The following is a 22,552-nucleotide window of genomic DNA, read 5'->3' as shown; positions in this document are numbered from 1 at the left end:
TTATGTGGGAGAAAAAAATGTCAATTTTAGCGACTGAAGATGGGGGTGCGTTTCTTATGCTAGGGCGTTCATTACCTGAGTAAATACAGTATTTCATACAGCACGAAACCCAGCATGATAATGTGTGGCACTGCGTGCCAGTTCGAAGAGGCGAGCATCAACTCGAGATGTTACAAGAGTTGTGACAAGTAGTGGCTGTAATGGACAGTGCTCACGCATTGAAATGCAAAATCAAGTTTTTTTGTTGTAAGGACTAGTCTGCGATACTGCTTGAAGTAACCCGCATCATGTCACTGCAAATGTGGCCACTAAAGCTAATGTTCACTCCGACGTAAGCATTTGAGTCGAAATTATGCTGTTGCGACACAAACTTGAGACAGTATATACAAAAGTGCGTGCATTACTAGGCCTTAATTTATCAAATGCCAACCTGTGAGGATCGTACCAGACAGAGGACAACGTGGAACTGTCACCGGTTGTCTTGATATTACAAATTCAGTAGCATACACACATTTCCCACACAGAAACAGTTGGCTTGCGCCTTCTACCTTTATTCTATTTCCTGTGAATGTCGCGGCAAATACGTTTGGCAGACACTTCTGTGCAGGAGAAAGTTTCACGAGGAGGATAAAAAAGTGATAAGAAGTTTGAAAGGAAATTTACCCTGGGTGCCTCTGCGAAGGCACTTGCGATTAGATATACTATGGCTTCCACAATGACCCGTGCGCCACTACTTTTGTGGTGTGATTGCACAGCCTCAAGAGCCAATGAGAGGCTACGAAATCCCCGGGCCAGAGCGACAGGATCGACAAATTTTACTGCAAGCATCTAAAGTAATAAAGACTCGCCATGTAACAAACAGAGGTACAGTCTGTTTCGCACCTAGGGGAAGTCTCACACAACATCGTGGTGTGACTAGTGCTGCAGTCTCGTACCTGCAGCAGCTCGTGCCGACAGCAGACACTGCAGTTTTGCTAGGGGCATAGTGTTGAACCCCGTCATCTGCTGCGGCGACATGCGTCTGCAGCAGTGGCCAGACCGTGTGCCATGAGTTCCAAAATTTCCTTTAAATGTGAAACAAATGACATATGCGGACAATTGAAATTCCTCCGTGACTTCCATGGCATTGCAGAATATGCATTTAAATGAACCAGAATGTCAGCGATCTGCTTCATAAATAACAAAGGAGAAAAGAGAAGTAATTTTCGGTACTTCACGAAAGGCACGATTGTCAATAAATGAGCACGAGAAATCGCAATCCTCAAGAGTCGAGGAATGCATCTGTCTGTACAGTTCCTTCCACCTGAATCCCCCATTTTTCACGTCGGTCATGTCGCGGAAGCCCTCTTCAGTGCTGCCTCAGCCTTCATCTTGCGGTAGAGGAAGACGGCCCTCTGGCGCTCGGCCTCCAGTCGCTTCCGGTCTCCGGCCGGTAGCTCCTTGCGCTTGACCGTCAGGTCCGGCTTGTCGCCAGAGTCGCCCGTCAGCATCTTGGTCAGAAGAAGCTCTTTCTTGCCAGGCTGCATAACAAAAACGACGCAAGAGTAAAGTCTTGACAATATCAAAGACAGCTTTCCCTCATGCTGACACAAATGCTACAGTAGTATATATGATGTAGAAAGAATGAATGAAACAAAGAGGAATACAGCTATTTTTTTTTTCTTGCTTATGAGCCACACAAAATACACGGAAAATCGAAAGCACAAGTAGTGATGAAAATTGCATGTGACATTCAGTGTGCAAGTTGGCTTTACAGTGCTACTGCGCCGTAATGAGAGCGAGAGGTCTTTTCATAGCTTCATCGTAGCCAGTATAGTTCCGGTCTGACGTAACAGAGCAGCTGTGCTTACTGTTGAATCTGTTCAGCCAGTTTCAATATTAGCCTTAAACTTTGAATACCAATCTCAAATTACACGCAACTTTCACTATTTATAGAAACTGGTTACGCCGGCCCAGAAATTTCCCTCATTAACTGTGTTCAAGTCAACCATCAGAAAGTTAATTATCAATTTTTAGATAATTAGCCACATCAGCAGTTATAACATATAGAATTTGTGAGTGAAAATGACAGGAGCCTGTCCTCATTTACTAAACTGGTGTCATATGTTAAACTGGTGTTCAAAATGACGTGATTCCATGAAAGATACAATATAAAAGGCTGGTTAAGTCTGTGTTAACCTTATTAACGATACACTTATTGAAAATAAGGCACTACCTGTGCCTTGTGGAAGCCCCCCCCCTCCCCCCCCACACACACAGTGTTGGCTAGATTGAGCCAACAATAAAACATTCCAAGTGCATCAGTGACTGGTGCTGACCAACTGATGTGACCTCACAGATAGCAAAGTTTGAGAGTGACTTGCAGAAATAACTACCAAACTTGCAAGGTTACAGCAGAAACACGGGCCACTCTAGGCACCACGAACTTTCAGCTCACAGACAGGTGCGACAGCGACCCCTCACCTTTGAGAGTTTGGTGCTGTCAGCCTTACGGACATGAGCAGTGATGTCAGGAGGGTGATGGACGACTTCGCCAAAGGCCACTTGATCTGGGCATTGGGCGAAAACACAATTGGGCACTTTATGCATCTATTCTTACAGCAATACTCGTATCGACATTATTCAACTCAGTGTTTCAGCAATGCTTAGTTTTACGTTCGTATGACATAGCACCCAGGGTACCAAGCATCATAGGTAGATTGGCAAATGTCCGAGTTCCTGAAATGCTCGAATGAACACCGTAGTATTCGAAGTCACTTAGACACGAATTTAAATAATTCCAAATGAAATGAATAAGCGTGCATTTGATCGTATGTAATCACCCTGTAAATGTAGCTGCATTGCAGCATGGGGTGCTATGCCATGAAGCCACATTTCAAGGTTGAATGTACATGTTACTTTCACCTTGATCAATTACTTTTTAAATGAAAAAGCTTGTTATATGGGCTTATATGCAACAAGTGCATAACACGTTTTAGCACTTCATGCACCCTGGTGCTGTTCAAATCTTCCCACAAGTATTTAAAGTTGCTGCTGCTATACTTTGAACCCCCTAGAAAGCGACATTTTCGCGTGTATATTTCTTATGCCGGAAAATATATTGTGCAGGACCGTATTGATCATGACAAAAAAATTTGCACTTTTCTTCGCGATATGCGATATGAACTATTTGAATTATCGGATTTGAAATTATTCAACCAAATCACCTTCACTCATTATGTAATGAAGAGCACTCCCTTTCCAGTGTTTTTCGTTACTTATACAGTAGACTAATGCAAATGGCATGGGTGTGTTTAAGTAGGGCTGTCCACCATTTTTTGGAGAAGTTACATTTTGTGCACCAATTACCAGTGAACTTGTTGAAATATACATTGAAGAGTGATAAGTAAATTAAAAAAAAAACAACAAAAAACACCACCACCACCACCAACAACAAAAAATGACAGCACCTTTTTTATCAGTTCGGTCATTCCTTAAACTCCGCATGGATGACTCGAACACTCATTACTAAATGTGACAATAATGTTCTGCAGTTGCCATTGCATGGGTTTTATGCAGGAACACCTGCATTGGTTTCAGCATTGGTATAGGTAGCTGATGAAGGAGATGTCATAACATTTTCAATAAACGTTATCATGGGTATAAACACAGCAAAAAAAAAAAAAAATAGTAAGATGTTCACCATCCTACTGTTTTTATTTGTTCTAGGTCCACACACCTGCACTGTTTACTGATGCGTAAGCCATTAGCGCTGCTTACTTGTTACGTACAATATCTTGTTACTTTTCCCACAGAAAACGTTACAAGCGCTACACACGTTAATATTTTATTGTGAATGTCTATTTAGCACTACCGCTGTTACACCTAGCACGAGCAGGACCTCGTCAGGAGGCAAACCACCTCCTTTTGTCCTGACTGCGGGCAATGCAATTGTATTGTCCAAATAAATGAAATAAATAAATAAATAAATATGAGTGGGCACATCTTTAGGTTTTTTCGTTTTCCGAGATAGCGCGAAAGAGGGAAACGACGGGGGTGCAAGGAGTTATAGTAAGGAGCACCATCACTTCTCATTCTACTGACAGCCACATCTGTGTATCAAATTACAAGTGAAAAATAAATAAATAAATAAAAAACAGTAATCGAACTTGCAAACTGGCACATAGCAGCCGCATGCCACATACCCAAAAGCCACCATAGCATCTCCCTGCACAACATCACACAGATTTGTGCGAATATTCCACACTTTTAAGATATTTCCCCGAATATAATGACATTAGATATCCACGTTGGCTCTAATTTTAGTATTCTAAAAGCTTTCCTAAGAGTTCAAAACGAACAAAATATAACTTGCCTTAAAAGGTGGTTTCACAACGGCACCACCACCTTTGCTGCCATGAAGCGAGACTTCTAGGCGAACTTTGCAAATGCCCGACAGCCAAACACTAATTTTTAAAACTTAGTGTATTTTAACACGCAGCACCATTTCAATAAGCCAGAAAAAAAATCTTGCATACAGCCCACAAACGTAGCAGCATACAGTTACGTTTACAATAGTACTTTGCTTGATTTTTTTTTTTTAGCCAAAGCCACGTGCAATGTGATCAATAGTGGCGGCGAAGCTGATGCCATAGTGCTAGATAGTACCCCATACTTTTGCTTCACTGTCGAGCTGATTTTCTTACTTTGGAAAGCTGTACGACCACTGTGCTTAAATCCACACTGATGTGGCACTAAACTGCAGCTTCGAAAAAAATTCGAAAGCAGGGGGCAGGTGCTGAAGCCGAGGTTTTGACAAGCCGCCCCCTGTTTTCGAATTCTTCATGCCAGCTTTTCATGCTCCCCTTTTTGCATTGCTTTTGCTTTGAAAGAAGACAGAGAGCAGAACAGCACTGGTTAGGCCTAACAGCCAAGGCCGTATGCCTTGGCGTGGTGGGCTGTTCGTCACTCATCGGCGATCAGGCCCCTCAAGATCACGTGCACTGTCTGCATAGGGGACTGTGAAAGCAGGAAGTTGCCCTATCAATTCCTGTACACTTGCACAGTGAAATGGGGTCAGCCCACGTCAGGGCCGTACCCAGAAATATTTTTCGAGCGGTGTTTTTGTGTGGAACAGCTAACTTTGGCAACTGGTGGTCGATGTGAACGCGCAGAAATACTTTAGTATCACCCGGTAAGTTACAGCATTAAATGATTTTGGGGGAGGGGGGAAGGGGTGTTAGAGCTCCCTCAACCCCCTTTAGTTAGTGCCTTGCCCCCTAAGCGAATAAAAGGCGCAGTGCAAAGCGGCATGAATAGCTTGCATCGTCCTGTTGAGGCTGAACTTACAACACAGCAATGAAAGAGAAAGGCGAGATGCGATCGCAAGGTTCAAACATGGTGAAACTAAATTAAAAAAAAAATGAAACAAAAATTACAAGCAAGAGCCAACAAACTAGGTCATTTTCTCTCAGGGGAGCGTCTCACTGTGCTGGTTGGTACATAGTGCAAACAAGAACAAACAGGGCTAGAGGAGAGCAGTGGTACAATGAGAAAGCACTCTAGCAACACTTCCTATGTTAGTAGTGTTGTAACAAACGTTAAATTTTAGCTTTTACATGAAATTGTAAAATGAGCTGAATTTCTGCAGATTACACTGTTTTAACTTAGACGAGTAAGAAACAACCTTCTTGTTTTTTTAGACTTGTCAAAATCTAGCATTTGAAGTTTAGTGCAAGTCCAACTCTTCAACTATTCCTAGTGAAAGTGTTCCATGCTATGCGGTCATTCAATTCGACTTTCAGCCACAAATCACATTCACACTTCCTATGCGTGCTTCCTTCGAGCAAAAACAATACTATGTAGCTAGCATGCGTCCAGCGTGTCTACCTTTGAGGTGGCCAAAGTCACTCTGCTGTTGCCTGGAGGACAACTTTTGTCGCTTCTTTTCCTTCAACTTTTGCTCCCGTAACTTGCGCTTCCTGCGAGAGAATAGTGTCATGTGGCTCATCGCAATCATCCACAACTCAATTAGCCATCCAGTTTCATTCAATAACTTCATATCTCCTAGGACAAGTCTCGAAAGAAAAAAAAAGACTAATGTTTGCAGTGTCTTTTTTATATGTCAAATGCGAAAGGCAAAGTAGGAGCAGGCGACAGTCTCCAAGAGCAAGCACTCTACTCTGGCATGCAGCAACGCCTCCTGATCCTGTAAATGGAATGCAGCACATGCCACTGGAGTAAGGTGGATATGAAAGGTCCACACTTCGATTGAGGACTTGCCAAGAGTACTTTGCATAGAGTTATTCCTCTCCGCTGTCCATGCAGAATTTTCAGCGTCACTATCACCATCCAATCAATCCCTCGAGAAAATGTAAGTGCACTGACTTGAGAGACACTTATAATTTCTTGGCGATTTCAACAACTCAGAATTAGGACATTTCTCCTGGTCCTGTGAAATCCAAATGAACGAGATCTTATGGTAATATTAACTGGAATACTGGTTACACACAACTGCTCTCTGATTCGCACTGTTGTATTCCTATCTGACGATGGTAAGCTTTCTTGCGACACTGCTCTGTGCACGGTCGAACTCCCTTAAGCTTTGTTGCTAAAGCAATGCAAGTACCATAGTTTCTTTAAATAAAATTGCAGCACATTTTTGAAGTACCACTTACACCTGCTTCAAGTTATTCATGCAACAGTTTCTTCGCATGGTCAGTGGAAAAATTTCACGAGTGAAACTAGCCTGAGAGTCGATCACTTGCAAATGTTCAGAATATGATTTCCGCTTTCACTTTTGTTTCACTGTATATAGCTTTCATTCAATGCTATCATGATGTGCTAATTTATTTAATAACTTTTTCAGTATCAAGAACACTTGGCTTCTAACAATGAATATAAAATGTACGAGACTCTGAAACCCACATATTGTAATGTAAAAATATTTGCATATTTGAAATCAGTGCACAAATGTTAATTCCCTCAGCAAGTTTCGTTAATACCAATCAAGAATATCAAATAACTTAAAAGCAGCGTCTCCCTAAAAGGATTGTAGACATCAAAATTAATATAATTTCATAATAGATAATTTTATTTTTATGAGAAAGCCAGATAGTGGGCTGCCTAATAATGACCAGCGAGTATTGTTGGCATCAAAACAAAACCTGAACAGTGGCAAGCATTTGCAATGTTATAATGCACACCCTTCAGTCATCACTATTGACAAGTGCACGCGTTCAGTTTGACAGCAATGTGCATATGCGCACAGTTCGCATTGATAACTGGACAACACGCACTATAGCATAGCGAATTCTTTCTGCTGTTTGGGTTCCTTTTCATACTGATAGTAGAGATGACTACATCCCTTGTAATTTATTACTACACAAATTATATGGTACATCTTACAAATTTGAAAATTCTAGCCAAGTGATGGAAAACCTCCTAGCGATGAGATGAATCACATGACGGCAACATGACATGGAGTACAATAGCGGTGACATAAGCAGTTACCGCAACAAGACCCCGTCGTCGTCATCATGCTTGCCGTGCACATCTCCAGTCACACCTTCTGAAACTCTCCAAACGTTCTTGCAGACGGTTATTGCAAAAAATTAGGAAAGGAACAGCACTTCGTTACTTGGTTCTAAATTAAAAATAAAATTACCTTTAACCCTTTAATGCTGAATTATCAAAACTGCCAAACAAAATAAAAATAGCTTTCGTTTTCCAGATTTAAATAGCAAGCTTTAAATGATTCCGCAATTAGGTTATCTAAAAGGCGACTTTGATGCATACTATTATGTATGTCACGAATCATCTATATGCCACAGAAGCGAGGATCTCGGAACAAAAAATGTACTTCAGACTTGTGTAACATGTCGGGTGCAACCTCCTGGGTGCATACACACCAAATAAACATAACTATTGAAGATGGTTCTTATGTTACTCAAGTAAGAAAGAACGAAGAAAAAAGAGCTATTGCACACCCTTTCACTCTCTGCCATCAGCTACACAACAACTGGTTCTAGCATAAAATACCTGAAATGAGATGCCGCTAGATTTTTCATGCTAAGCCATGTTCCCCCCGCCCGAGTACTTGACAGCTGGCATAAAAGGTAGCACGCATTTAGTGACTTGCTTGCTCAAAGTTTTTCAGTATGTCGCGAATTCGCGGCACTAGGCAGTAAGGGTTAAGCTGTCTGCTCTCTATTAAAATTCAGTTTTTTCAAGCAAATAACGCTCGCACCATAGTCAGTTTTCCATCAGATTTTGATGTCTACTCTAGTTCAGCCCTTCGCAGTCTGTTACCAGGCTCTTCCCAACAAACAAAAAAGCTGAAGTGGTCCATTGTGAGGCACTGCTGGTCACGCTCTTTGGCGGTTGACTTATGCATGCATTTACTCACTGCATTGTGAACCACCTTTTGAAAGAACAAGTAAACCTTCTTTTACTTGAGGTTTGCTTTTTTAAAAACGTACAAAAGCTAGCAGGAAACGTTGGCGTCAGTGACACATCATTGCACCTGTCTGATAAAGATGAGTTTTCTAAACAATGAGGTAGCGAGCCAGGATTTCGTACATTGCAACGCATTGTTTCTCATGCATGCACGAGATAGTTGCCGGTGGATGGAAGTTGGTCTTTCACAGATACATTGTGCTCAGTCATAAGTGTCCGCATGTTGTCATTTCCTTCTCATGGTATTTCGCGTAACCCACTAGTCTTTATCCATTTTGACCATACACCAACCAGCCAAATCTAATGCCTGGGCTTGTTAAGTTATTGACTGGAATTTTCAAGTTATTGGCTGGTATAGACAGAAGGCGTGTACAGGTTACAGACGACTAAGAGTTAGAGTAAAGCAGGCTCGCCACTTACTCTCGCTTGCGTGCCCCGTAGTTTTTGTCTAGAGCTTCGCCGCCCTTGGGGTTGACGACGGTTTGGCCCTGTTCGTCGTGGTCGATGCGCACGTTGAACTTGTTCTCGATCTTAGCCTCGGTGAAGGCCCTCCCCGCCAGATGATCCAGACGCTTCAGGAACTGGTCGTCACTTTCGTTTGGCTGCTGCTCGAGGCGCTCGGGCAACGGCTTGAGTGGGCGCGTCATGCCACGCTGCTCGGATTCCATCTTGCAGCGCTGCACTGCACAGCAGAGCACGCGGTCAAAGCCATAAGAAGTTTGGCGCTTATAAACGCATTAGCATTCGCGAGTGAATCGACGTCATGCTCAGACTCGGCTTGCAAAAGTTCAACAGGCATCTCTCATGAATCATATCATGGCTTTGGAGTCAGTAAACTATTAATTATTGCTACTGTAGTGAAGAGGAATGCCCACTACCCAAACGACATCGACACGTTCGCGCGAGGCGCGAGCTGGGACTGCCTGGTTGCTGCTGCGACGACGCCCGTATATTCGGCCAGCTCTTGCTGCTTCTGTCCTGACGCTGCTACCTCTTATCGTCTTGCATTTACATTATATTTTGGTGGAGGTGCTGGGTAGTGGGCATTCCTCTTCACTACACTACAAAAAGTTCAACATACCATAAGGTTTGTTCAAATGAGCTTAGATTATCCATGCTTGTTTCATGATTATACAGTTTTCAATCCTAATTACTGTGATATGTTGATCTGCTCTGTAACTTTCTTAGTTAGGAAGACAAGCAAAACGTTTGTTCATTTAACAAGTACATACCATACTTCAGAAATAACTGGATATTTGAGATGAACACAAACCGTGAAAGCTTGATTAAAGTCCACTAAAGAAATAAGCTTCTAAAACACAAAAAGAAGGAGCGAAAAGAAGGACAACAGCATACTGTGGTGTTGCCTTCGTTAGCGATACTCACCCGTGATGAGGTTCTTGGATGCCTTGCGCTTTCTCCGCCGCTTTTCGGCAGGCTCCTCGTCGTCGTTCATGCCGTCAAACAGGACTTGGAGTTTACGCGGCACTTCCTGTTCCAAGCTTTTCGGAGGTCTGTTCGCACGAGGACTGCAAGACAGGAGAACATGTCGCAGTTGAATGGGGTTTGACAAATTTGGCCAAATGGTATTTTGCACACAGGTGCACTTGTGCATCAATTCAATTCATTCAACATGTCAGATGTTTGGTGCACGGACAAAAAGCCTGGAAAGGCTCGACTAAGTCTGTGCACCAGACTATGGCATACAAGCAATGACATACGGAAGATTCTCAGTAAAAGAAAATCTGTTAAACGAAACTACTGCTTAAACAGAAGGATTGCCTCTGCAACACTTGGTTTCGAGCTTGTATTATGCACCCATGTTCACCTCTCAGTAAACGGAACTCCTGTTAAATGAAACATGTTTTTTGGTCCCATCAGGTTCCATTTACTGAGTCTACTGTACAAGCAGTGGAGTGCTGTGATGACAGTTGTTGTCTCAAGGCGTGCACGACAGCTGGCTCGCGGCTCTCACTGGCCGGCAGGCAGGGGTGAGGGAGAGAGGGCTGTGAACTCACACTGTGCACGTCTGTTGCAATGAAGGCGCACACACGAGAAAGAGGAGAAAACTGACGCTGGCGGAGCTTCAATGTCAAACACGGAAACAGCGTCATTTTTTAGAGTTGAAATGGGAGGAATACAGCAATCTTTATTAAGCAGCTTTAAGAGTATTCTTTTTCACTGATCACGACACTGAATTGTAAATCTGTGCCCAAATGTTATGTACAACTTATGATACGATCGCTATTCATGACTTATTTTGGTGCAATTTCAAAATGCCCAGCCAAAATCAAACACACTGCCCTGTTGCAGGGCACTACTTTCTGGAGCGTACTAAACCATACACTCCAGCCGATAAGTATGAACATTTCGAAGGGAAATCTTGAATCTCTCTGACACAGCAAATGCACAACTATAGCCAGTAACACTTGAGCCTTTTACCTAAGAGTTACTAACCGCTACTACCATGCAGTTTCAGTAGCTCCCCACCCTATTGTGTACTCCTTGGAAGTGTTACCGCCTAGAGAATCTTGAGACACCACCATTCCTTTCCCACATCTTTCCTGCTAAGGCATCCAAAACCAGTATTGGGGGCGACGTGTCACGGAGCCGCCCTCTACTTGGCACGTCTCTTTAGCGCGCTCTAGACAGGGCAAGGCCAGCACGCTGCCTATATCTTTGGTTGTCAGCGCCTTACAGAAACATTACATGGAAGCCCTCCAGAGCTTCGTTAGGGGAAAGCTTTTTATACTAAAAATAATAATCTTCGACTAAGCGAAAGCCCGAGAACCATCTACAGATTGCGTACAGTGAGCGCACAATTCAGCTGGTCGCCGCAACAAGGTATTGCCAAACAGGCTCCTCGTGTGAAAGGCGGGCAGTGATTGATTGATATGTGGGGTTTAACGTCCCGAAACCACCATATGATTATGAGAGACGCCGTAGTGAAGGACTCCAGAAATTTCGACCACCTGGGGTTCTTTAACGTGCGCCCAAATCTGAGCACACGGGCCTACAACATTTCCGCCTCCATCAGAAATGCAGCCGCCGCAGCTGGGATTCGATTCCCGCGACCTGCGGATCAGCAGCTGAGTACCTTAGCCACTAGACCACCGCAGCGGGGCGAAAAAGGCGGGCAGTCCCTAACTACGCGACGTACACTTATACATTTCTCTGCCTGTATAAATAAATGAGGCGTTCACGAATGAAGCCTCAACTGCACGATCACACAGCTGTAGCATATATAAGCCTTTTTTAACTGTATACACATATAACCATTGTTACGATCAAGGCTTTCTGAAAATTACTTCTTAAGAACTTTAAAGAAACACGCACCTACGGTGACTTGAGTGCTGCCAATAAGATTTCTTTTATTCTGTTTTGCAAGTTTTTTGACGTTTCACTTTAATTATTTAAAACTCAAGTGGCGGCCTACACTATGCTTTTCGCTCTTCTCAGCGAACGATTTCCCGCTGCTTCTCTGTATTTTTATTTTAATCTAGTACATTGATTCTTTGGGACTAACATGGGCATATACCACACTTTCCCTTTTAACACAATCCCTACCACACTCTTCCCATTCCAGCGAATTGGCTATTGTCTACAGCACCAAAACCTGCATATAGACTATAGGCTTCATAGCTGCCATTAGAAAAAGAGACAGTCTACAAGGCAAAACATGAGCGTCACACAACATGAAGGTGAACGAAATTGACATAACAGTTTTCGCTGCGAAATGTAGTTTTCTAAACAACGTCGAGACAAGGACCCAGATGAGGTAAGAATCGCAATGAAAAACAGACAATTTATTAAAGCAAGTAGCTGCAACGCGTGGTAAAAACAAAATGTACAGACCGCAATGTAAAACTTGATGGCCAACATTTTTGGTAACTTCCGGCAAAATTTGGTAAAGAAATCTCATCTATAACTCATACGGCATTGCATATTTCTGACAAAGATAATACATAGCACCCTTAAGACAAGAATACACTTATTATTAAAGCAAATAAGGTTCCGATAGGCCAACTTGAATTCGGAAGCGATTCAACCTAGTTTTGTGGCCGATATGGAGGTGGACAACATATGGGCCAGCTTACGGGAGCAAAGCACCGTTGTGGCCAGCCAGCGTCTATGGGCGAACGACTCAGTGATTGCATTCTGCTACTAACCAAACACCGCGGCCCCAAAACCAGAGCAGAAACCTTCCTCATGAAACAGCAGGCTGAAAATGCAAGTTGTGGCCAACAGCCGTTCATCATTTCAGCGTTTCCACAGCCAAGCTACACGCAGCTCCTTTCTCTGACAACACGCGTGAAGGCTGACACCGAGCTTATACGACCTGATCAGCGGTGCTACGCACTGGCATACCATGCGAAACGTTTTCAAGGACAATGACTGCATATTGCAGTGCTCTGAAGTGTTGTCAAGCACACAGCCTAAGTGTGAAAATCTCGCAATTAGGTCAGCATTGCTTCAAAGGTGGCATTCTGAAATTTTGTTTTCAGCGTGCGCCAGTGCTACTGAAGCAGATGACGTGACCTCTGATTCTGCCTAGAATGTGGATCTCTTCCAGCAGTGGACCTCCCGCCCAGTACAGTCATATCATACACACCCCACTCCTTTTTTTTCTCTCTCTCTCTCTCTCTAGTGTGTTTCTATGGACGTTGATCCCTTATTATGAAACACTGTCGCACCAGTCTCTCTACCTCAACAGCCCTGTCATACGCCTTCACTCCCTTGGGCACATGCTTTCTTTTCTTTGCACTACAGTGTGCCAATCTGTGCTCCCATATAAAGCTGCAGATGGATATTGAAAATCAGTTGGGTTAAATCTTGCAAGTTAAGAAAAAATTAAGATCCTGCATACATAGAAGTGGGGAAGTGCGTTGTGCTGCATTATTGCGAGCAGAAAGCACACAGACTGGAGATCACGCGACAAAGCTGATTTCCTTTGCGAGTAATCGTCTTTATCATAACTCTTGTGCCATCTTTTGGGATTCCGCAGAACTTCTACATGATATTCTGTGTCCATGAGCTTCGAGTAGTCGATTAATTCACCTTCATGCTGCTAAGTGGTAGCATTTTGGTTAGCTACATTAGTAAAACTACTTCCCTGCAATGGTGTTGTTCCTGGGTTCACGACAAAAACCAAGAATAATGTCGCAAACGGAAAGCTTTCCCTTCAAGAAATCTGTCTGAATTTCCTCGTAGCTTTGTGCTACAGATAGGTAAATGTCAATTTTTCATTTTATAAACGTCGATTTCCCCTTCTATGCTTTTGAGGTTGGGGGAGAGGGGGGCAATGGGTGCCTAGACAAGCTGCTAAGAAAAGTATTTGCTTTTTATTTATATATATATATATATATATATATATATATATATATATATATATATATATATATATATATCAGAAGAAAGAAAAGTGGGTGAAAAAATAACTTTTGCCGTGAACAGGAATCGAGTCTACCACCTTCGAATAAGAGCATCGAATGCGTAATACGAAAGTCATAGGTTTGATTCCTGCTCACGGCAAGTTATTCTTTCACCCCCTTTTCTTTCTTCTTATTTACATTACATTGGTTCTCATAACTTCCCCTATACATTCCTTGGCATTATTGTCTGTTAGATCTCATTAATATTGTGTCAAAACACAGAAAAACAAGCCCATAGGTATACACTTCTTTTTTTTATTCATTAACGAGGGTCTCGTACTGGCAGACTTGGTGCCGTTAGGATGTATACAAGGGACTATTGGTCAGCTGCCAGCTCATAATACATTCACGTGCTACGTGACGCCATTCAGGCTCATAAAAAGAGGGTTCCACACTTGCCGCCATGGCTACAGGTGGCGCTTACTGACACTACCACGTTTAAATTCACATATAAACCCAATAAAGTGGCTGGGGTGATAGCCGCCGTGATAGCTCAGTGATAGAGCATCGAACGCGTTATTCGAAGGTCGTAGGTGCGATTCCTGCTCACGGAAAGTTATTTTTTCACCCAATTTTCTTTCTTCTTATTTACATTACATTGATTCTAATGAACTTCCCCTATACATTCCTTGGCATTATTGTCTGTTAAATCTCATATATATATATATATATATATATATATATATATATAATCATAATTGCAATGAGAGCTTCAGTAATCCTGCTGCTGCTGTGGCAGACATTGGTTGCTTCAAATTTTCAAATACAGGAGTGGTCCTAAATCTACATGCCACCACCCACCTTTCACCACCCTTGTACAGTTCTCACAAATTGAAACTTGACGTCTCTTTTTTTTAATGTATAATGACTGTTGAGTGATCGAGCATGATAACTGCATCATGTCACTGCTAACCTTGCTTTTAAAGGTAAACTTGGCTCTTGTACAAGTGTCTGTGTCAAAATTATAGTGATACAATAAAAACTGTAGACACAGGATACCAAAGTATGAATAATACTTAGCTCAAAATTTTCGCATTTTAGTCTGCGAGTGCCACTCATTCCCATCTAACTTAAGCAAGGCAGGTGCCGCCCTTGCCTCCCTCGCCACCAAGACTTCAAATAAATGTGCTACGACAAGGGAATTTTCTTGCCACCACTCATTAGCTTCCACAAGCCACAATCAAACATGAGCAAAACGAGGCCATGGATGGGGGAACTTTCGTTTTGACTATGTTTGTTCAGGGAGGCAAGTGGGACCCCTGCCCCTGCACACTCACGTTTTCGTGCCTCAGCGCTATAGTTATGAACGCGCTTAATTCTTGGAAAATCTGCAGTTCATACAGCACTTATCGGCATGGGCTCACAATGACAACATTCAACAGGAGTAAGGTTTTTGTGAATCTAAAAAATGCAAACAGGTGGCAGAATCAGCTTAAAAACTTCGGTATGCCTCACCATCTTGTAAATTGTCTGTGGCACTTACTCCAATCGTCACAAGCGAGAGTCTATCTGCGCCTCGACATCTAGGGATGATGTGAAAATAGCAGAAACGTCACATTCGACATCTTACCATTAGCATGCAATACGAACAAATGGCAAGGTTCAACCTGGCATTGCATGCGCGACATTATTTGCAAGAGTTCAGCAGCTGGTTTGTCACTTTACTATGTTACACACATCAGGTGCAATGCTGCAGAGGCTAGCGAGACTTCTTTCAGTCGATGCATTTGCATAAAGACATAGTTCGATGTTGTTCCTACTTAAAATAGATTTTTATACTGGTTTTATTATTAAATGACCATGTTTTATACCTTCTAAATAGCAAACCACATTGTACGGTTCTTACTACATGACTGGATCGGTTATTGTCTTTATGTTTTTGCTGTTCGAGTTATTGTTTGGCAGATGGTCGCAATGCATCACGTGGAGGCACATGCTCGGCCCATGCTTACAATGAGAAGAGTGACCACGATACGCACGGAGAGATACATTTTGCTGATCGCAGTACTTGCATGACTTCTACAGCGCTAAACCCGATATACGAAACAGGATATAGGCGGGCAACGCCGCGCAGCTTCCACATTTTCACTATTTTTCTAGAATCGCTGCTCCTAGGATCGTTGACAGCAACGTACAGCTTTACCACTGACACGCAAGATTTTCAGGTCAAGTGACCCAGAGCTGGTGAGGTGCGAACAGCCTACTCTGTCACAGAAATATTGCTGTTTAATACACTGCTCCTTTATTCTCTATTCAAGGCATGCATTACACAACATTAGTGTTCCAACTGCTTCTAGTACGTATCACTTTCATTTATCAACCTGTGCAGCAGAATCAATTACTGCAAAATAGCATAAAGATAACAAAAGCCTCTAGTTGAATTCATTTTGTATTAGGCAACTATACCTACGCACATCCTTCATAGAAAACAACACTCCTGTTTAATGTAAGAAAACTTATACCACCTTTTGGTCCTGTTTTCCAACAGACACTGAGGCACTGTTTCTGAAAATGGTGCTATTATAGTTTCCCCTCTTCTTTCCTAGTAATCTGGCAATAACCCTCGATATTAGCTAAGCCCACATTATCACTAAATGATATTAAACATGACTACAAAAGGCAAAGAACACTACCTTCCCAGCTAGGAAACAAATCGCATTAAAGCCAGAGCAGTAATAGTTCACAGAGGGAGGCACACAAAACGAATAAATCACTGTGTTCCGTCAGCAGTGCGAAGTTTATTTACGCATGGTTCATTCCAGTCGTACACTACATCTGCAACACAAATCAAGCATTCATTTGCCTCAGCTTTGCAACCCAATTTTCTTGTAAGTGATGCTTTGAAAGCAGTCAATGTTTGTGTGCCTACTGTGAATGAGCTAATTGTCTAAGATAAACAAACACCATTGAAGTCAAAAACAGGAATTTATTTTTATAGCCACTTGCTAACGCCGTAACAAATTACAGTTGGGTAGCAGGTTAACAGCTCTATACATAACTAAACAGACTTTTGTGAAAGAAAGCCCTAGTTCGGATTGAACACTTAGGTACTTTTCTCACAGAGGCATGCGCAACTGGAATCAATAAGAACATGCAAGATAGCAGTTTTGAAATAAATAAATAATTTCCTGGAAACCAAGATTGACAAAGTGAAAGCTGGTTATTGCATTTCAATGATTTCAATGCAAACTATGCCCTGCAGCCAACCATTTCAGGTACAAGCTGATGCATCAAGCCATTTCCGGGCACCTGGTCCTCATGCTTTTGGTAAAGTATGTACACTGTCGTTCTTTATCAAAGGGAACACGCGATCGCGTGACCTGCTCTCTACAACGGCAGCCTACAGTATCTTGCAGCACTTGTGCAGTGGCCATAACTCGTCATTTTGTTTGCCAATAGATGACGCCACAAGCCAGTGTCTTTTCTTTTGCTGTCAGTTGATGATGGGTCACCCCCATCATCAACTGCGAGGCCACCGCAAAGCGCAGGCCACGCTCTCACGTGTTCTTTTTGATAAAGGACGACAGTGTACAGCTGTTTGAACACACTGGAAACAATATGGCAGCCAGGGCAAGTAAGTACACGATGATTACAAGTTCCAAAAAAAAGTCAGCCCCCCCCCCCCTAAAAATACGGATTACAGAATACCGTCACGTGCGTGAATTTACTACCTGTGCCAGTGGCCAATAGTGTAGTTGGACACTGAAACAGCAATAAAGTCATGCTTTCTTGGAGGATCCAGGGTCTGTAAACTTTTGAAGAAACATACTTTTCAGCTCTGCACAACAGCACTGAAGACCATAATACGTTACATTCAGCATTTTAGAACCTAATCAAAATGGCTTGTACTTTAAATTTTAAAGCTAGACCTTTGTGCTTGTCACCAGATTCTGTGACAATTTTTACATTACAGACTCTGAAAATAATTTGTACACCATCACATTTTCGGACAAACCACTTTTTACTCTATGCAACCTGTTTCTGAACTTTATTTGTAAGCAGACAGGACACAAGAAACACAGCATTGGACATACTTTGGCTGTTCATACGGTACCAATATTGTGCATCAATCACATAGTACATAAGCCAGTCTAATGTAGGCAGGAGTTGACAGCCATGACAGCATAACCTTGTCATTGCTAACTTGTTTATTTTATAAGTTTATTACAGTCATCTGCTTTTTGAAGGGCACATGCAACCCTTCTGCAGCTACCTTGCTGTTTATACTGAAGCACACACATTACGTGCCATGTTATCCCATACAGAGTGCAACATTCGTCCAAGACACATGGCACACTTATGTGTAAGCAACTGCAAGATGCACTGCTGCGCATACCAGCTTGATATGTGGCCATTGACGCTGCCCTTATGTCATAACTTTCACACACTTTTTGCCAAACTGCTTAGTTCCACGCTTGAAGGCACCAAGCCGCTAGCCGGGAAATTGAAATCAGGACTTTGAGAAATTCGTGAGCACCACGCATATTGCGAGCAGTCTATGGGCTAATGGAAGCAGAGATGGCGAGAGGGGCTGATAGAATATGCAATAGTTTCGTATCTCTGGGATTGCACGCTCCACATCGTCACGCAGGGACACAATTTCGTCCTCCGTTGGCAGACTGCCGTCGGGCATCCGGTGGTGGCCCAAAAGCCGCGATAAGTTCAACGGAAGGCCTGCGTTGCATAACATGTCAACAACTTCTATGTCTACGCTGCCGTCACTGCACACACCTTCCTGAGGATCGTATGCCTGGGTGACCTTTCTTGTCAGTTCCGCGTCCATGGCAGGGCATACGAATATTGTCGCGGTATTCGAGGAGAGCGACTGCACCACTCTGCCTGTGTCCGAAAGCTCTCCCTGCCTCGAATGAGAGCCGGCAGTACTACGGTTGCAGTCGCCAACCAGTTCCGTCACACTACACGTCGGTGCTGGACTCTTTCTGCACAGACGATGGCTGAAACGGAGACGGCCCAGGCCCTGGTGGATGAACTTGATCCACTTGAGACACATACGAGAGATAGTGGCATGAGACAGATGGAACCGAAAGGCCAGGTCTCGCTCGGGCAGTCCCAGACGCCACCGAACGAGGAACATGAACAGCTTGTCGCGTTTAGACACTCGTTCTTCGGCCCTTGACTTCGCTAACCTCCCGACCCTGCTGCCGATCAAGCCCTGGAATAAGTCCTCGAACGCTGTGTAATCCGGAAGTCCGGTATAAAAATGCAGGTCCTTCGGTTTCTGCCGAAAGTTCTCGATTGTGAAGCGCCACTTTTCAAGGTTACTGCACTTCTGCTCAAGTAACTCTGCTTTCTTTGCCAGCAGATCCTTTTCCTTTTTTGTGTCAGTCGCATGTTGGCTGTACCAATCCACAACACGGTTCATCCGTTCAATCTCCTTTTCCAGCTCGAAGACCCGCCTTGGAAGTCCTTCCAACTCAGGAGACTGTTCACTACTGCCGGAGTGAGCGCCCTCCCATTGGACAGGACCACGCATGGCCTGGCTGGGTGGTACAAGAAATTCTATGGGAACTTTTCTGATTGTTTCTAAGTGTATTTCAGAGACATCGTCCGGAAGAATGGCCATGCCCTGATCTGAATTGATGTGCTTATCGGTGTATTCAAAATCGATTGTCATTGTATCTAAGTCCAAAGTTCTCTCATCGTCAACGCTGGAACTTATCATGGGCACTGTGCAATGGGACATTGATGTTGGGGCAGCTGTATCTAGGTTCAACAGCTCAAGTGGCTCCTCGGAGCAACTGCGGTAAGGTTCCGCACCGACTTCTTCCTCTATTCCACCCATGGGCTTTGGCTTCCAGTAGGTGTGCACAGGATCCATAATCGCAGTGTTGTAATCTATAGCTGCCATCTCCACAGCTTCTTCACCATCGTCTGTAATGATAGCGGAGTCTGCGCTGGAAGCCAAGCCGTAATCGTGGTCCGGCTTCGCATCCGTCGCGACCACAGGAATCGAAGATGGGACCTGTTCAAGCTGTCCGTGCACCACACGGTACCTGGCAATGCCCATGACTTCCTTGATGAGCGCAGCTGCGTCGGGAACGGGATGCTGGCGTTTGACACGGCGTTTCTTAGATGCCCTGCATGTGAAAACATGGGGCACTGCGCCATCCTTGAGGTGCCGCCTGCCATTCACGTAGCCGCGATAGAAGTCATCCTCGTCAGAGTGCTTCGAGCACAGTACTGTAGCGTAGTTAAACTTTACTTCCTTGTCCTCGTCCATCGTGATGGCCTCCAGCCACTTCTGGAGCAGCTCCTCGTTTCTGTAGGGCAGGCGGACGAACGAAACCTGCAGAACATGCAGTTAACTGTTGGTAAGTGCCAGACTGTGCACAATTTTAATGAGACTTGAACTACCTTATGTTGTTCTTTTTTTTTTGCTTTCCGCAACATTTCTTTTTTTACGTTCACATTTTGCCTCTAGTATTGTAAAATGTTACTGTGCTTTCCGTGTTCATTTTTCTTACTCACGTTTAGGGTTTGTTTAGTTTCATCAGGTAGAGTTATAGTTCGTTTAGTTTCTGGTATAATATCGCACATTTAGTTTTGAACTTTTATATGTAGTAACTTACTCCCATCTCTAGTTTCAATGAATGATGGTAACAAAAATAAATAAATAAGTAAATATGTGTATGGTTACCAACTTCATGCATTCAAATACGTACGCTGATGCACGCAACACAACCAAGCTAAATAGAGAGCTTTAGAATAGCGCACCGCTAGCTCTTGCGATGCGGTCACTGCCACTGTGCACGCAGAAAATCCGAAATAGGGCGCGGCGATCGCGGCCCGCAAAATGCTGTGAGTAGCTTCCGTGCATTCGGGCTTGCGTTCGGGGCGAAATTCCCTAGACTTTTTTCTAGGAGGAGCAAACGCTATTCTAAAGCTCATAGAGAGTTTCAGAATACCGTTTGGAAGCGCTGCGGGCGCCATATGAGTTTTATAATAGCGTTTGACCTGGTGCAAACTGCAACGCACGATCGCAGCGACACCGTAGCCTCGAACCCAGCGTTTGTGGGCCACATGCGGGCCGCGAACGCCGACTCGCATTGGGGCGCATGCGCAGTGGCAGCGACCGCACCGCAAGGGCTCGCGGTGCGCAATTCTAAAGCTCCCTAATAGGGAGTTTTAGAATGGCACACCGCGAGCCTTTACTGCGCGGACATTTTTTTTTTGTTCTTTCGTAAGTACGCTACATGAACACACCTTAAAAGAGTTCAATTTGTTGCGAGTAGGTGTTTTGACATAAACGATACTGCAAACACGCCTACGTTCGTCAGTTTCTTTTCGTTGTCCTGTCCAGTGGCGCTTCTCACAACGGTATTTACACGGCAAGGTTCCTTTTTTTTTTCTCTCTCAGCTGATCGTGTCGCGTCAACCGCGCGCTACGACGGGAGACGCTACGCTTCCCCTAGCTGTAATGCGCGGTTAATTCCGTTAATTAAAACGGTCTCTTAATTGCACGGCAGCGCCACGTTCGACTTCTGCTAGGCTCGGTTCATTCCGTTAATTAAAATGGCCAGCGTCGCTCATGCACTCGCGAAATGCACCGCGGATGGCACAAAACTCTTACAAAAAAGCCACAACTACAGGAGAAAATTTTTTCGCCATATTTAGCGGCAGTCTGGCAACGACCACCCTTGCAGTCTAGCAACCACTTATGCAACGCCAAAAGGAACCTTGCCATTTACACTACAGATAGCTACTGCAACGCCACACGTCTCAGTGCATCTGCAAACGAGATTACATAAATCAAAGCGGACTACACGACCGTAACGACCTTATGCTCGGCATGCACAGTCAAACATGGCTTGGCGGCCGGCGTTGCTGCAACATGAGAAAATGCACGCTTACCTTTTCTTCGAATGAGCATTCGGGGTCACTCTTTTGCTTCACAAACCTCTGGTGGCACGACGGTACGCAACAGAAACCAACCATGCTCAAAAATGGGGCAGATGCGCGCCAAGTTCGCGTCGACTTTTCTCACGACTGCTTAATGGCGGACTCCATGCCAGGTTACGCCTAGATAGGATCACACAGAAAACTCAATGGCGTAGACGTCAAAATAACGCCATTGTAGAACATTGAGGAGGGAAGTACTACCATCAATCCACACAGTCCGCAGCGCAGCGACCTGCTGCCGATCGCGCAAGCACGTGCAAATTGAAGTCAATCAACCGAAAAGAAGTCTTCATATCGCTACATATAGCACAACTAATACTACTTCATTTGCACATTAAGAAAATATGTGGCGAGTGTCGACACCGAAACGTCTAGCGACGCATGCATGCGAACGATTTACGTGCGTGGGTCGACTCACTCGTCTTTCTTGGGCGCACCAGCGTCCTTCCGAAAGGGGTCAACAGACTTCAGCTTTTTGTGCCGGCGACTTTTCGGTATTCTGCGCCCCATTCTTCAGTGCGTTAGGCAGTCAAGAGGAATCACACGATAATCACAAGCACCACGTGAATTAGAGAGCAACTGCTGCCTGCTTCTCCAGTACGGAGTATAAACAACAAGTCAAGGCGCAGTTTCGCGTTCCTTGTAATCACACTAAATAAAACAACGTTTGAGAATAAACATTTGAAAACTGAAAAAAAAAACCGAACAAAACTTACTTGCATGCCAATCAAGCAGTTAAATGATAAGGTACCGCGATAAAATGG

The 22,552-nt window shown here is 43.8% G+C and overlaps 2 protein-coding genes across 2 annotated transcripts; both read right to left on the bottom strand.

Moving 5' to 3' along the window:
• Positions 1–512: 512 nt before the first annotated feature.
• On the bottom strand, positions 513–22,411 carry LOC119179837 (coiled-coil domain-containing protein 137). The gene is made up of 6 exons (XM_037430954.2): positions 22,207–22,411; positions 9,823–9,965; positions 8,857–9,118; positions 5,869–5,960; positions 2,464–2,549; positions 513–1,520 (listed from the first exon to the last, which is right to left on the bottom strand). Exons 1-6 carry the CDS (start codon positions 22,296–22,298, stop codon positions 1,329–1,331), a joined length of 867 nt encoding a protein of 288 aa, XP_037286851.2. The 5' UTR covers positions 22,299–22,411; the 3' UTR covers positions 513–1,328.
• On the bottom strand, positions 18,043–21,960 carry LOC119179836 (uncharacterized). Its single transcript, XM_037430952.2, has 2 exons — positions 21,741–21,960; positions 18,043–20,175 (listed from the first exon to the last, which is right to left on the bottom strand). The coding sequence occupies exons 1-2, from the start codon at positions 21,822–21,824 to the stop codon at positions 18,319–18,321; spliced, it is 1,941 nt and encodes a 646-aa protein (XP_037286849.2). The 5' UTR covers positions 21,825–21,960; the 3' UTR covers positions 18,043–18,318.
• Positions 22,412–22,552: the final 141 nt, after the last annotated feature.

The sequence above is a fragment of the Rhipicephalus microplus genome, chromosome 7, assembly GCF_043290135.1.
Source record: "Rhipicephalus microplus isolate Deutch F79 chromosome 7, USDA_Rmic, whole genome shotgun sequence".
NCBI lineage: Eukaryota > Metazoa > Arthropoda > Arachnida > Ixodida > Ixodidae > Rhipicephalus > Rhipicephalus microplus.
The sequence above is the reverse complement of the archived record's forward strand: the minus strand, read 5'-3'. Positions and strand labels throughout refer to the sequence as shown.

Excerpts from the sequence above, each read along its gene's own strand:
- LOC119179836 (XM_037430952.2), bottom strand. The coding sequence starts at position 21,824 with ATGGTTGGTTTCTGTTGCGTACCGTCGTGCCACCAGAGGTTTGTGAAG. Across the intron at positions 20,176-21,740 it reads AATGCTCATTCGAAGAAAAG|GTTTCGTTCGTCCGCCTGCC; the intron begins GTAAGCGTGCAT and ends CATGTTCTGCAG.
- LOC119179837 (XM_037430954.2), bottom strand. The coding sequence starts at position 22,298 with ATGGGGCGCAGAATACCGAAAAGTCGCCGGCACAAAAAGCTGAAGTCT. Across the intron at positions 5,961-8,856 it reads TACGGGGCACGCAAGCGAGA|GAAGCGCAAGTTACGGGAGC; the intron begins GTAAGTGGCGAG and ends ATTCTCTCGCAG. Across the intron at positions 1,521-2,463 it reads ACAGCACCAAACTCTCAAAG|CCTGGCAAGAAAGAGCTTCT; the intron begins GTGAGGGGTCGC and ends TTTGTTATGCAG.